The sequence below is a fragment of the Aristolochia californica genome, unplaced genomic scaffold, assembly GCF_029961685.1.
Source record: "Aristolochia californica isolate CCGP_79_NKW_82.1479 unplaced genomic scaffold, dmAriCali1.0.hap1 SCAF_4, whole genome shotgun sequence".
NCBI lineage: Eukaryota > Viridiplantae > Streptophyta > Magnoliopsida > Piperales > Aristolochiaceae > Aristolochia > Aristolochia californica.
The window spans coordinates 42,633,950-42,646,422 of NW_027182103.1; the positions used below are offsets into that span (position 1 = coordinate 42,633,950).

General features: G+C 34.8%; 2 protein-coding genes and 1 non-coding gene across 3 annotated transcripts; all 3 read right to left on the reverse strand.

The window, feature by feature from the left end:
- Window positions 1–4,943: 4,943 nt before the first annotated feature.
- LOC137964002 (uncharacterized) lies at window positions 4,944–6,166 on the reverse strand. The gene is made up of 3 exons (XM_068811258.1): window positions 6,031–6,166; window positions 5,826–5,908; window positions 4,944–5,431 (listed from the first exon to the last, which is right to left on the reverse strand). The coding sequence occupies exons 1-3, from the start codon at window positions 6,151–6,153 to the stop codon at window positions 5,236–5,238; spliced, it is 402 nt and encodes a 133-aa protein (XP_068667359.1). The 5' UTR covers window positions 6,154–6,166; the 3' UTR covers window positions 4,944–5,235.
- Window positions 6,167–6,770: 604 nt separating this feature from the next.
- Window positions 6,771–6,873, reverse strand: LOC137964310 (U6 spliceosomal RNA). The gene has a single exon (XR_011115507.1). It is a non-coding gene; the product is annotated as a U6 spliceosomal RNA (small nuclear RNA).
- A 2,190-nt stretch (window positions 6,874–9,063) lies between these two features.
- LOC137962615 (histone-lysine N-methyltransferase ASHR2) lies at window positions 9,064–10,602 on the reverse strand. Its single transcript, XM_068809593.1, has one exon. The coding sequence runs from the start codon at window positions 10,418–10,420 to the stop codon at window positions 9,260–9,262; it is 1,161 nt and encodes a 386-aa protein (XP_068665694.1). The 5' UTR covers window positions 10,421–10,602; the 3' UTR covers window positions 9,064–9,259.
- Window positions 10,603–12,473: the final 1,871 nt, after the last annotated feature.

Below are 12,473 nucleotides of genomic sequence, written 5' to 3' on the forward strand. Positions count from 1 at the left end.
ATAAAATCTGAAAATCATGTTTTCCCAACTTAGGTTTTGTTTTCCCTCCATATTGCAGAACGAGGCTCTTTCAACTTAGGGTTTCGTTGTATTTTCCCCAAAATTTCTCCAGCATTTTCAAGACCTATCTGTTTTTGCTTGTGCCCAAACTTTAGGGATGGTACTAAGCCAAACCAATTCACAAATCTTTAGAGTTCGGTTTGAAAAAAAGTAACTCAATTCAATTTTTACTTGACCGTAGCTCGATTTCAAACTTAAAATAAAAATCATTAAGCATAACAAGCCAAATTTAAGATTTTTCAAGAACGACTTGTTAGCTTGTGAAACAACTCGTTAGTATAGATTTTTTTATGAAAATATATTTACTAGTTTTCGTCAATTCCTTTTTTAGTTAGTTGATAATTACTCTTATTTACCTCAACCATTTGGGTCCCTTAATATCTAATGTTATTGTTTTTCATCCTGAGTTTTTTTTTTAGCCTTCCCACTTTATAAAAATAATTGTTTTCCAATTAAATAATAAAATTTTCATAAAAATAATAAATAATAACCCATAAGAGTATTTTTTGCATTCTCCGAGAGACAGTGAAATAGATAATGCAAACAAAATTCTTTTATAAAAATATTATCCCAGATATATTTCACTTCAATGATGTTAACATGTCACGCCCTTATTGATCTATTTTCATGTTTTAACTCGTTTTTTTGGTTTTTTATTTAAGAATTTTAAAAATAAAAAAATTGATTATCAAGCAAATAAAAATTTAAACCAATCAAAGCACAAGGATAATTTGCAATTTGTAATAAAATATTAATTTAAAAGGCATTAGTGCGCTAGCAGTACTGCATTAGAATTAGGACTCTGTTGTCCATCTTATTTTACATTGATTGGTCATAGGAAAACTGATAGCGTCTGCCACGGGCACTACTGGCAGGCACGCACTATCCTTGACCGCTTAACATTTTTCAATCTTCCTTTTGTTGCTAACCAAGTCGGTACAAGACCAAGTACGACAAGCAAGGAACCCTCGTCTAAAGTGAGTGCACCCAACAATCTGTTGGCCCATCAATTAAGCATTCTCTTGGCTGGACAAGTCTCTTCCGTGCTCAATGAAAAGTTCCCTTAATATAACAAACAAACAAAGGCAAACTTACGAAACACTCGTAACGTCTTTAATTCGAGATAACTTGAATCCTGGTTTGACCAATTCACAGTTACTACTAGCACTCCCGTAAAGTAAGTGGACATCGATTCCCAAAATGGTTTAATCACATTTACACTGCTGAGTCTATTTTGCACATCCAGCAGAGAGCCCAAAAGCCGTACCAGACTTTTGAATCCAGTAACTGAGATTGATCACGAAGTCACAATTGCTTAGCCGGACTGACGTGAGACGACCTGAAAATAATGGCAACGAGATGGGAAGCAGGCAGTGATAGAGAATGAAGTTGCATTGTAGCGCATGTGGTTGACAAATGGGTATTTCTCTTGCAACTGTAATCGCCGGACCTGTTAAGTCACTTCACCATTCATTTTCTCTGTTGGTGTGACTTCTGCCTGGATCATTCCCTCTCACATGTCTTTCATGCAAACAGCAATGTATCCATCATCGCTCGCCAACAGAAATAAAAAAGGTTAAAAGCGTGATCCTTGCCGGTTCCACAGGGAAAAGAAAAAGAACTAATTTGCATAGACCAACTATCTCCATTTAGCTGCTTAAGAGTTGAACACTTGAGCTGAACAAAAGACCACCCAGTAAACATACATTCCTTATGAGTAACATGAAAGCATAGACTTGAGTCAAGAGTGTCAACAGCCACCTAACTTAAGTGCTATGTAAAAACTAATACACCATGGCACAAGAAGGATTGGGAAGTGCAGAATGCTACTACTGTTTGCAGATTAGTATGCTTTCAGGCTGGAGAGGGGTCAAGAAGAGGGGGAAAAACTTTATGCAATGAAATTAACCATTATTTGTGACTTGGGCCTTTGGCTCAAATGTCACATGGGGTTTCTAGTGTAAGCTCTTAGGTTCAAGTCTTACCAGGGGTAAGGGGTATGTGTGCGTGTGTAACTGATATTTAAAAAACAAAAGACCACTATTTAACTCAAGGTATCAACTACACAAAGTAAAACACACACTCTTTCACAAGACAATGATTATTTTCAAAATAAAGCAAATAGTTAACAAAAGTTGATGCATAATTGCACAGAAATTCAGGTACAGAGATACATAATTCAGTGCCTGAAGAACAAATAAAGAGACATAACAAATGAAAAAGACTGCTGGCCACAGGAAAATAATGTGAAATCTCATTTCTACAAAACTCAAAAACGTTTTTAAGTTAAAACTTCAGAGAAAGATGAGTATAACTAACAAACAATGACAATAATTTAGTTGAAGGCCTTGTAGCAAACCTGAGGTCTAATACTTCAAAATGACAAGTTTAAAAATCTCCAAAAAAGACAAATTACGTTTCCGAGATGGTTTCCCCAACAGAATAGTGGTCAGCTAATAATCAAGAGCTACAGTAAGGCCATAGAGATGAAGTAGAATATATTTATAAACAATATTATCCTCAATGGGAAAAATATTTTGCTCAACTACATAACGGATTTGAAATAATATAATTACACTTTTAAGATTATCAAAATTAGGATCCTTAAGCAGAACACTACCATAATTTCCTGATCCCTCACAGTTATGTGGATAAGTCAACTTTATAAGGAGCTTTATCAGATTAAGAACATTGAAACCTCAGTCCCTTTTGGAAGAAGAGTAATTATTATTTTTTGAATGGTGAATATTTTATTAAGGAGAAGAAAGAAACAAAAAATTAGGGAGGAAAAAAAAACCTCCTAGAAAATACAAGCTAGAGAGGCAAACTATGCCCTATAACTAGGTACCGACGACCAGCACCCTCTTTAGCAATGGAACCAGCTGCTATCTCTATTAACCTTTACATGAATGAAAAAACTAATAAAGCTAAAATCTAACCCTTTTGGCTTTAGTTTCCGCCAGCTGGTTCCTTGTATCTTATGATTTAACCTATAGTGCTGTGCCTTTATTGATCCTTAAGTGATGCATTTTCCTAGCTCCCCTGGTTCATTTGGAAGCTCACATATATCTTTCTTTTCTCCTGAATGAATTTTTTTAGTCGCCTTTATCCAATATAATAAAAATATTAAAAATAAATATATTTTTATTTTAATAATAATAATTTAATAATAACAGCAACAACAATATTAATAATAAAACAATTTTTTTTCTAAAGTTGTTTAGGATCAACATTAACTGACAAATAGACATAGTGACTTTAAGATTAAACAATATCACAGCGAGCAATTAAGATATTCCAGAGAACAGGTTTTTCCTCCATAATAACCCTAAACTTTGAATTAAGCATCAGAGTGATTCTCAAAAATATCTTGGGCTGCAAGGATAATGGTTGTTTACAGCCACAGGAGGTCCAAAAATCACAAATCCTGTTTTCTACACTCCAATCTAGACCATAGTCACTGCTCTCCAATTAATGTGGCTTACCTGTTATTTATGTCAAACAGCATAAAACTCAATGGTTTTTCTTTTTTCTTTTTGAACATTAAACCAAGACTTCCCTTAAAAAATATACGATGTGGACCATTAAGATACAAGAACACCAAATTTAATTAGATTTTACGGCTAATCAAATAAATGTCAAGTTAGCTTTTACTTTCAGAAGACAGCCCCACTAAACAACTAAATTAATAAATTTAACTTTTTGTGTTTTCTATTTTAAAAAACACTTCCAAATCTATGATAAGATTGATCTATGTAGATCATTGATTATCTCTCATACTCCTAAAGTGCCAATTGCAAAGCAAATTTTGTGGCTAAGATTGAGGTGGTTTTGCACATTGTTTGATAATCTGACTTCCCTTATTCTCCTTCCCTGTTTTTTCCTTTGGAAAATATCACCCCTTCACCTCCCAAATCCGTTTCCTCATTCCTTTTCTTCACTAGAAATCTCTTTCTCACTGTTACCTAAAAAATAAAAAACACCTGTTTTGGAAAATTTCTAACTTTTCCAAATATGTCTCCTCATTTCTCACTTGCTATATTCCCTTTTTCTGCAAGATAGTCTTAATCATTTTATTACATTTAACAGCTTCAGGTAATTTCTAGTCAATTCAATCACAATGTTTCTTTACTGAGAATCAAATACTTTACTGAGAATCAAGTAAACCAAGTCTTTCATGGAGGTGCCAATGTCATTTTAGAGTTTCTACATTTGCACAACAGCCAGTCTAAGCCAGAAAAACTGATGACACCATAATCTTATGTTGTTAAACCCATAGGACATAAATTAAGGCGTTTTTATCTGTTCTTTTGATTCTTCTCCATACTATGGTAAAATGATGTAAAAAAGCTATATGCATAAGCAGATAAGACAACCTATTCATTCAAGACAATCCTTTTCTTTGTAGATCAAACCAGGAAATTACGTAATGAACAGCTGGAAGGTCCTCTTTTTGTTTTATCTTTCTTATTTTGATAAGAGTACAAACTTTCAATTTGCAGCTAACATGAATAATGATAAATACTTGAAAATAGAAAAAAATTACAAGCCCACATGACACATAAATGATAAAAAGAACCACATATTAGCCATCATGTTCAAGTGTTAACTATGATTTTTTTGGGCATAGAGCAGCTACCTTACAGGCTCTAAAGTAGTCAAAATGACGATGATATGCTCAACGAGGGATGACCTATAGATACAGTTGACCATAGGTTGACTCCTATGTTGTTTTTTATGATAACAAAACTTAATTGATTTAACAATTTGAAAAACCAAGTATTTCAGATACTTCAGTTTTAATTTGATATTCTCAATTCATCCCCCCCCCCCCCCCCCCCCACCTTTTTTGAAATAGTAGCAGATTCACCCCCTCTTGAGAAACCATCTGGGCCAACAGATACAATACTTAATGAAATGGCAACTCATACAACAAGTTGTCAACCCATTGACTAACATAAGCAAGAGAATTTGCTACATTTTGGAAAACTTGGAGAACCTTTTACTGTTGTATTCAGTGAATTGAGTGAAGACAAACTATCATTGATTTCACTACACGCTTGAAGTATAGATACCTCCGTACCTTTATAACTCTACAATACAAGTATACGATGGGACCTGTACATAACGAATATATGGTTCAAATGGTAAAAAAAACACAAGTAGGCAGCAAGACTATACTGACTGAAAACCAGATCCACTTGGCAGATCAGGGGAATTCTCCATCGATGATGATGAAGCTACTGGTATGGAATTAGATGAAGATCCCAGATCCTTTGATTGTCCATGGTCCTCAGATACTCCATCCTGATCAATGCTCCTGAGTTTTGCTTCAAGAAGCAATAGAGTAGCATCTAACCGTAGGATTCTCCTGAAGAATATCAGATTGAAAACGAATCTCAGCGCCAGAGTTCAAAATACTTCTAAGTTTATGGTGGAAGTTAAATTGCTATGCACAAGTATGGGTACTTCTAATTTCAGTAAGAAAAGAAGTTTATATTCTTCTACTTCTTACCAGACTTAAATAAGCAGACTAAACTTCTAAACCACTGAAATAAGTAACAATAACTCCTTCCAATCAATCTGAATTTAAAAGACTGACAACAAACCACATTGAGAAGATTGCTCTCCGTTACAGGATACAGATGATAAGAAGCAAAGAGTTCAAAATACTTTATTCCGGAACGTTCGACTTTGTGGAAGCGGACTGGCCGTGGAAAGCTCAAGACGAAATGGAGCAATTACCGGTTCAAATAACTGCATACCTATGGACATCGGCAAGCTTTTCTTCGCAAATAGATGAGAATCTATTCAGAAAACGAGCAGTGTTCGCAATAAAGATGTTCACCTAATCGGTTAAAAATAAGTGATCAAAAACATCCTCTAACAAAATTCTAATTCAAGACAACAAGCGAACATAAGAATTTGATGGGCCGAAAACAGAGAGAAGAGGGAAAATAGAGACGTTACCAGATAGACGGTCCTTCGATCGGAGAAGGCTAAAGCAGCTTCCTCCTCTGGCGGGAAAACCTCATTTGTACTGGGCAACCGCACCGCGGAGAAAGGGCTGCGCGGCGGGGATGTCCAGGCCATCTTCTCCTCACAAATCACACGGATCCTGTGTTTGGACCTTACTGAGATTAGGGTGGCAATTTTATCCGTTTACACAAGGAATATCGAATAAATAATCATTAATAATTATTAAATTATATGTAATAACAACTTCATAGTTCTTCCTCATCAATAGCAATAACTATAATTATTTTAATCATAAGATCTTAATTATGAATATTATTAATGAATAATGAGCAGAAATAACAATAATCAATAATAATAAAATAATTGTATATAATAAGACTTAAGATTTAGTTCAAATTGTTATTTTAATTGTATATTTTTAATTTATTTTATTAAAAATCTCTCGAGTAAAAATAATACTTTTTGGATTAATCATCTTACGGTTATTTGTTGCCGTGAGACCTGTTAAATATCGAAATGTGTAACAATCTGATCGTTAGAGATGAACGATCCAACGGCTATGGACGTACTATATTCGGGCTAGATTGGGAGGGATCACGTGGTAAACGATCAACGGTGGTATCACGAAGAATATATTGTTGTCATTCCAGAAATAGTCACTAATATTCTGGTAGGCGCTGTCGGCAATCGAGGGTAAAAAAGTAAAAAGGCGCCGACCGAAGAAAATGGAAAAAAATTTGGACCATTTCTCGATTTGTGCGTGTCATCCTTGCGCAGGGGCCATGCTAATCTTCTCTGTATCGTTCCAATTTTATCGGATGTCTCCGAAGAGACACGTTAACTTTGATAGATGAAGTAAATAAAGATTGAATATCACTATGTGCCATTCTATGTGGGACTATGTTTCAAGGCCCCGATTAGAAACCAAACTCTGAAGTGTGGAGTTCCTGACATAGCATCCCGGGATCGACTCGGAGTCCCGACGTTTGGCTTTCTGCTCAATTTAGGCCAAAACAACTTGCATTTTATATACTCTATATGTTATAATTTTAGCTCGGAAATTTATTTTATTTTAAATTTAATACTAATATGCTATACTATATAATTTTTTATATTTAATTTACTATAATAATGCATTACTTAATTTACTTTAATAATTTAAATAATTTTCAACTTCGATTTTAATCCTAAACCCTAAATATCTATTTAAAAATTTTATTATATTTTTAATTTAATATTTGACAATAGATTTTTAATTTATTGCTTTATAAATAACGTTCATTATTTGAAACCATTTAAGTTCTAAATATCTAATGTCTTTAATAGATCAATGAATTCATTACACTAAATAATACATTATAATACTAATTTAAACAGTATTTATTTATTTAAATTTGATATATGATTTTTTATTTTTGTTTTTATTACTTTGCATTTTTTTGTTCCGCTTTTACTTTTATTTTATTTCCCAAATGATATAGAGATATGACAATAATATTTACTTTAAAGACATTTAGAATTTTTGTTTGAGTTGCTCAACAACAACAAAATATATCATGTATTAACTACATAGGAAATCAGTTTTCAAACTAAGACCACACACTATTTAAGCAAACCACGATAGGCAACCGTACCAAAATGGAGGGAGAAGTATGATGGAAGCATAGCGTTTTCCGTGACATTGGCACCTGCTATGACCACATGAAATGGAAATGAACTAGGTGCCTATTAGTGCGCCTCTGGATCAATTAGATTACATTGTAACTTGACTCGGATGAGTTAGTGTATACATCGGCCGCCATTTGCCCATGAGTAAAGTGGGTAAACCAGGATTCACATCAAAATCCTGGTTCTTCCACTTGAACTCGCATCTTCGGCTCATGAAAGTGGATATCACTCTCCTCTTGGGGCTCTCGCTCTCACTTATTATTAATTTAATTCATTATCAAGTATTTTTGTTTAATTATATTATCTTTTATAATTAATTAAACTAATAAAATTTAAATTTGTAGAAATCTATTATTAATTTATACTATGTAAAAATCTATCTTATGTTATTAATAAAATAAAATATTTATTTATTTATTATATTTATTACTATATTAAATTAGTGATTGAAGAGTGGTAAATAAAATATTGTTAAAGTGAGTATTTGATCAAGTATATTTGTTTAATTATTTTATTTTTTATAATTAATTAAACTAATGTTTTTAAATTTTTTAGAAATATATTATTAATTTATACTAAGTAAAAATGTATCTTATGTTATTAGTAAAATATTAAATGTATTTATTTATTATTTGATTATTTTTATTACTATATTAAATTAATGATTTAACAGTGGTAATTAAAATATTGTTAAAGTAAACAATTGATCAAGTATCTTTGTTTAATTATTCTATTTTTTCATTAATTAAACTAATGATTTTTTTTGTGGAAATATATTATTAATTATGCTACGTAAAATATATCTTATGTTATTAATAAAATATTAGATTATATTATATTTATTTATTATTTTCATTACTATTATTTTTAAATTTTTATTTATCTTTTTTATAATTAATTAGTACATTGTCACAAGTAATTATTGTATCAATTTAGATTAAACTACAATTTATCTTAAATTATGAATGAAATATCTTATTTAATTAATTAATATATGAATATTATTTAATACTACATTAAATAACTTATTAGGATAATAACCATGTTTATTCAGGTTAATTATCTGTTTAAGTATATTATAAAAAATAATTCATTATCTTATTTACACTATATTTTTCATTTTCCAGTGCACTTTAGATCTACGACACTAACACCAACACATGATTTACTTTCACTTTCACTAACACATAATTCACTTTCACTAATACTTAATTCACTTTCACTTACACTTCCACTAACCCCCTAGATTTTGAGGGCATATCAGGCCATATGTGCTTGATCTGGTTCATTTATGCATCACATGAACATGAGGAACAATGTATTTATTTTGATAATCTGCAATTAAAACCTAGCTCACAACCAAAATTGCAACCATGGCATTCACGAAAGTTACAAAAAGAAAGAAACCAACCGAGATTTTCCATCACAGATTGGGAATTGGGATAAATTATAAATATTACACCTAACAAAACCGAATTAGTATGGCCAAACAGTAGCGAGAAGGGCTACCAATCTCTCTAACAGTGATTCTTCAGTGAACGAGGAACTGAAGTCAGCAGATAGACATCCCCTCTTCTTCCCCATCGTCCCCTTCCATATCTTCCTCTTTTCTCAGTTCACCGCAGACATTACATTCCATGACGTTCGACACAGGACCCTCCGATGGTGGCATCGGAGCCAATGTTCCCCCGCAACCCTCTTTGCCACAAAGATATTTTACAAAGAAATAAGCATGGGGAAAATCTGTGTCGTCTTGCCCTATATCCTCCTCTTCTGGTTCCTCCATCTCCTCGTCGGCGTCCTCTTCCATGCCCGCCTCTTCTTCCCCCTCTTCATTTTTCCAGTTACTCTCTACTTGACACCGATCGCACCCGCACACAAACCCATAGTCCTCCACGAGCCTCTTCTGCCTGTCTTTATAACTCCAGTTCACAGGAAAATAACTCAAACATACCTCCCTCCCTCGCGCAATATCGTGAATCGCCCTCACAATAATGTCAGTGTTCCGGCTGCTGTGACCATCTACATAATCGAACCTGCAAGCGTTCGGAAGGCAATCGTGGTTGAAAAAGGAGGCCGTGGGATAAATCCCGTAAGCCCTGACCGACCTCTCTCCATCCCCAGACAGCTCCATCAAACCGAAGGCGTTCTGCTTGTCCTTGGCAAGCAATGCCGCGGTCAACTCTAGCGAGAACGACGCGAAGTTTGAGGAGAGAGAAGAAATGAGCGAATGAAGGGTCGCAGCCTCGATATTTGGTGAGGCTTCGCCTTGCAGAGAGATGAGTTTCTGGAAATCGGAGGGAGAGACGACTGACAGATTGAAAGCGGCGATCAGAAAATTAGATTGGATTTGAAGGTCGGGGTCCGGAGAAGGGGACGAACGAAGACGGGTGAGGGTTTCGCAGACCCAGGGCGAGTGAGATGAGGTCAGAGCGGCAGAGCGGCAGGGAGGGCTGCAGAAATGAGCGTGGTGGGAGCAAGAAGGACATGACAACGTCCGAGAGTGAAGAGTGGGGGGGTCGATTCTACGGAAGCAGTGTGAACAGAAGTTGAGGGATACGGAAACCCTAGAAACGGCGTTGGAGTAGAGGAGGATTGGGGATTCTTGGAGAATGATTTGGCCGGGCTTTATCGGCTGAGACGCGACTAGAGCTCTTCCTCTGCCTTGGATTTCTGCCACTCTGAGAGCAGACGCTCCGGAGGATTCAGTCATCGTTTGGGCGGGAGTAAGTACTCTCAGCAGTAACGAAGCTTCCGAGTTCACCTCTGCACTTCGCTCGCCGTGACCTCTACGTTTTCCTGGACTTGACCCGAGTCATGACTGCAAGTGTACGAGCATCGGAGGGCAAATTTGCAAGAAGAGATGTGGGGCCGGATCGGGCAAAACGCGACTACTAGCCCGCCACGGAGGGTGCACGGGGTTTCGACCTTACCCCGCAGTCTTGCTCTACACAAGTTCGAGGCCCTGTCACCGTTTTACTCCTTCTCGAACTCTCCTTCCCTGTATCCAGCCCATGATCCCATCCCACGACGTCTATTAGTCTTGTAGCTTTGTTTCTAAAACTATTCTCGTTAAGGTAGTTTATCTCCTTCAATATGATTTTAACTTTGTATTTAAATAAAAAAATATTATTTATTTTTACCTCCAACTTTTTTCCCTCTACATTTTTAAACAATATTTTTTTAAAGTTAATATATAGTAATAACACCATAGAGGTTAGAGGTTGAGATTGGAAAAACTGCCTCTAGGGATGGCATCGAGCCGAGCCAAACTCAAACTTGTATATGTTTGAGTTCGGCTTAATCTGAATACTTCAAACTCGAACATGGTATTGACATTGAAACTCTTATATATGAACCTAGGTGTTACGAAGTGGTCTTTATAGTTGGAAGGACTTTGACCGTTCCCTCTCGGCTGAGTGAAGAACAAAAACCCTCTTCTAGCCACAAAGTGTGGAGTTGGATGCTTGTAAAATTCTTTTTGCATTTGAATAACAAGTAAAAAAACCTATCAAGAGAAAGAAATTAAATCATATGTTTATGTTTTATATGTTAAATTTTATGTTAATTAATCATCATAATTGAAGTTTAAATACACCTTTGATATAGCAAATTAGAACTGGATAATAAGTTTCTTTAGTATAAAAGGTTATTGAGAGATGCATGTGACCACTTCCATGCGAAAAGATTACTTATAAGAAAAAAAATCTAATATTTAAAAAAATTAAATAAATATTTTTAATATATTGTAATTGGTTTAAGAAAATTTTGGTGGGAGAAGGCATGATTAATATGGTATTTAGCTTTTGAGAAAAATGGATATCTAGACTAACTGATTGACAAGGTCACCACAAATGACTTGACAAGGGAGCGGTATTCCCTCCCCCATCTCTTTCAACACTAGTGGTGGTCCGGTGGAGAAGCCCCTCCCCTCTCCACCATTATGAGAAAATTTCCCATGCAGGGGGAAAGCCCCTTTCCCTCTAACACTAAAAGGGAAAGGTGGTTCTCTTTTTGGACTCTCCACCATTATGAGAAAATTTCCCAGCCCTTTCCATCTAGCACTAAAAGGGAAAGGTGGTTCTCTTTTTGGAGGTACAGGCCACCATGTGAAACACTTTCTTTTACCGTGTGAGACACTTTCCTTTAGAGAGAGAGAAAAATCCCAATATCTTTCATCCTATTCTTTTTTTTTTTGTTTTTTAAAGGTAAGACGTATCAAAAGGAATATCTTTTTGTCCATTGTATCATTTTAAAATCCATTGTATCAACCAATTTTTTAAAGAACCCAGTCCTTTTAAGTTGTAACTTGTAAGAATTGACAAAAGTTTGGATTCTGTTCGATCTGTTTGGACTGGTTAGGTCTTTGGGATTCTTATTGTTTATAGTTTATAATATTTGATGCAGATAAGGGGAAGCTCATAAGTGTGTAAGACCTATTTACGAGGGGTCGAAAAGTTTTTAAATTTTAAGATTAATATCTAGATATTTTTTGTTTTTAGCAAATCTCCGCCAGTGATTTTCTAACGCATATTTCGTTGTTTAATCTAATAAAATATTTAAAATTGTAAACTCTGTCATCGAAATTGTTAGAATTTGTGTTTGTATCGATCGAGCTAATCATTGTATAAGATTCGTGGGGTTACTTTCTTAAAAGGTTCGATGGTTTCAACAGAAACAATTCTCTTTCTTACGTTGTATTCGTCAGGGGAGTGATTTTATTCACGATCCTGAATCCTGTGTTTTTCATCCTTTTCTTTTTTCTT